The following is a 2,237-nucleotide window of genomic DNA, read 5'->3' as shown; positions in this document are numbered from 1 at the left end:
GAACCACCTCATATAAGCAAATTTCTCTACCTCATTCATATAAAATTAGATTATGATCAGAAATGATTAAGTAGAAAAAAAACATTTTTTAGGCAAATAGATTAATGATGTTCCCCATCTTCTACTTCATAATAACTAATATGAGAAGTAGCCACCTGTCCCTATGCCGGGAACAGATTACGATCCATTCGAGCCAGGCTGTTTCATAGAGCTCGACCAGTAAAGATGTCATGCAAGAGTAAAATAGATGCATAAAATTCCACCATGTATATCATTAGAAGGTAACTTCCTAATAATCGAAACATGTGTTTGGCTCCTACACCAATACACTTTCCCTTTCCTATACCAAAACATCATCTATGTCCATGTCAACAATATCAGAAAAACAACATTTGCCTAATTATTATGTACAGTGAGCCTAACTACTTTTAATTAAAAAAATTTAAAAAGATGGAGTCTAATTTAAAAGATGTCACCACAGTTCTTTAAAAGATGGAGTCTATTTTTTCATTTGGAATTTTATTCTTGTTTTAGTTGAAAAACTCAATCCTATTAATATTAATTGGCTTGTTTTGGTTTCTTTTTGGGTATTTCAGCTCAGGAACATCTGGTGGTGAGAGAAAGATGATGCCAGCAATTGAAGAAGATTTTGGAAGAAGATATTTGATATTTAGACTATTAATGCCAATAATGAATCAATTTGTTCCTGACCTAGATAAAGGAAAAGGAATGTACCTAATGTTTACAAGAAATGAATCTAAAACACCAGGAGGCATTAAAACTAGTGCAGCCCTCACAAGATTTTACAAAAGTTCTCATTTTTTAAACAGATCTTACAATCCATTCACAAGTCCAAATGAAACTGTTCTCTGTCTTGACTCATACCAAAGTATGTATTCACAACTTCTATGTGGTCTTTGTCAAAACAACGAGGTCCTTCGTGTCGGTGCTGTTTTCGCTACAAGTCTCATTCACGCTGTTCGGTTCCTCGAGAAAAATTGGTCACTTCTCTGCGATGATATAAGAACAGGAACAATTAATCCTCTCATCACTGACATTTCAGTGAGAGAGGCTGTTATGAAAATTCTTAAATCTGACAAAAATCTTGCTGATTTTATTCAGAGTGAGTGTAGCAAGGGTTCTTGGCAAGGTATTATTACTAGGTTGTGGCCTAATACTAAGTATGTTGATGTTACTGTGACAGGATCAATGTCACAGTATATTCCTACTTTGGATTACTATTGTAATGGTCTTCCACTTGTATCTAACATTTATGCTGCTAGTGAAGGTTTCTTCGGTGTTAACCTTAATCCTCTTTGTAAACCATGTCATGTGTCTTATACCCTTATCCCTACCATGTGCTACTATGAGTTCTTACCTGTTAATAGAAGTAATGATCCTGTGAATGAGAAAGAACAACAAGAGTTGGTGGATCTTGTTGATGTCAAGCTTGATCAAGAATATGAGCTTGTTGTTACCACTTATTGTAACAATGGAGGCCAAACTCAAAAAGTGGTTCTCACCGACTAATTGTAAGATGTACTTATTTGGAAGATTAACTGGACTGGCCATAAGCCACAAAGTTATGAGAGAGTGAGGTTATAGTCATTTTTCAATTCTGTTTTCCTAACTAATTAACTCTCACAATTTTCACTTAACCGAAATTTAACAAACATTAACAGTCATAACAGAATTCAAAACAACCTACTAACTGATAGCAGACTTAACTCAAGTAAGAAATCTAACAGAAACTTAACTCCATCCTAACAGAAATTCAGTAATCACCAAACAGTTCGCTAATAGCAGTCCACAATAAAAGCATATCATGGTTTCATTTAAGTCATAACAACTCAACATTAACATTAACAGAAGCAAACTATTAGACTTTCAACAATAGTTCACAGCTGACATTACTAATAAGTAATAACACATTCAACTAATTAATTTCCTAACACTTAATTAGCTAAGAAGTTCATAACAGAAACTGTGCAGCAATTTTGTTTCTGTTAGAGGTTATTAGTTAGTTAGGATCTGTTATGAGAAGTTATAAAATCTGTTAGAGGTGGATTTGGTGAGTGAAATGTTTAACTCAAATTCTGTTTTGAAATTAAATTCCATTGTAAATTCAGTTAGTTTAGAAATTCAAAAGTTAGTTGAATCGAAATTGAGATTTAAGTGGAATGTAACTGAAATGAAAATTGTAAAATTTTCCCTCCTTGTTTTATGTGAATGTTAAT

General features: G+C 33.3%; 1 protein-coding gene across 1 annotated transcript; it reads left to right on the top strand.

Moving 5' to 3' along the window:
* The first annotated feature begins 264 nt into the window (after positions 1-264).
* Positions 265-1,530, top strand: LOC127095673 (indole-3-acetic acid-amido synthetase GH3.6). The gene is made up of 2 exons (XM_051034330.1): positions 265-281; positions 597-1,530. The coding sequence occupies exons 1-2, from the start codon at positions 265-267 to the stop codon at positions 1,528-1,530; spliced, it is 951 nt and encodes a 316-aa protein (XP_050890287.1).
* The last annotated feature ends 707 nt before the right edge of the window (positions 1,531-2,237 follow it).

The sequence above is a fragment of the Lathyrus oleraceus genome, chromosome 1 (assembly GCF_024323335.1).
Source record: "Lathyrus oleraceus cultivar Zhongwan6 chromosome 1, CAAS_Psat_ZW6_1.0, whole genome shotgun sequence".
NCBI lineage: Eukaryota > Viridiplantae > Streptophyta > Magnoliopsida > Fabales > Fabaceae > Lathyrus > Lathyrus oleraceus.
This window is presented reverse-complemented; position numbering and strand designations above follow the sequence as displayed.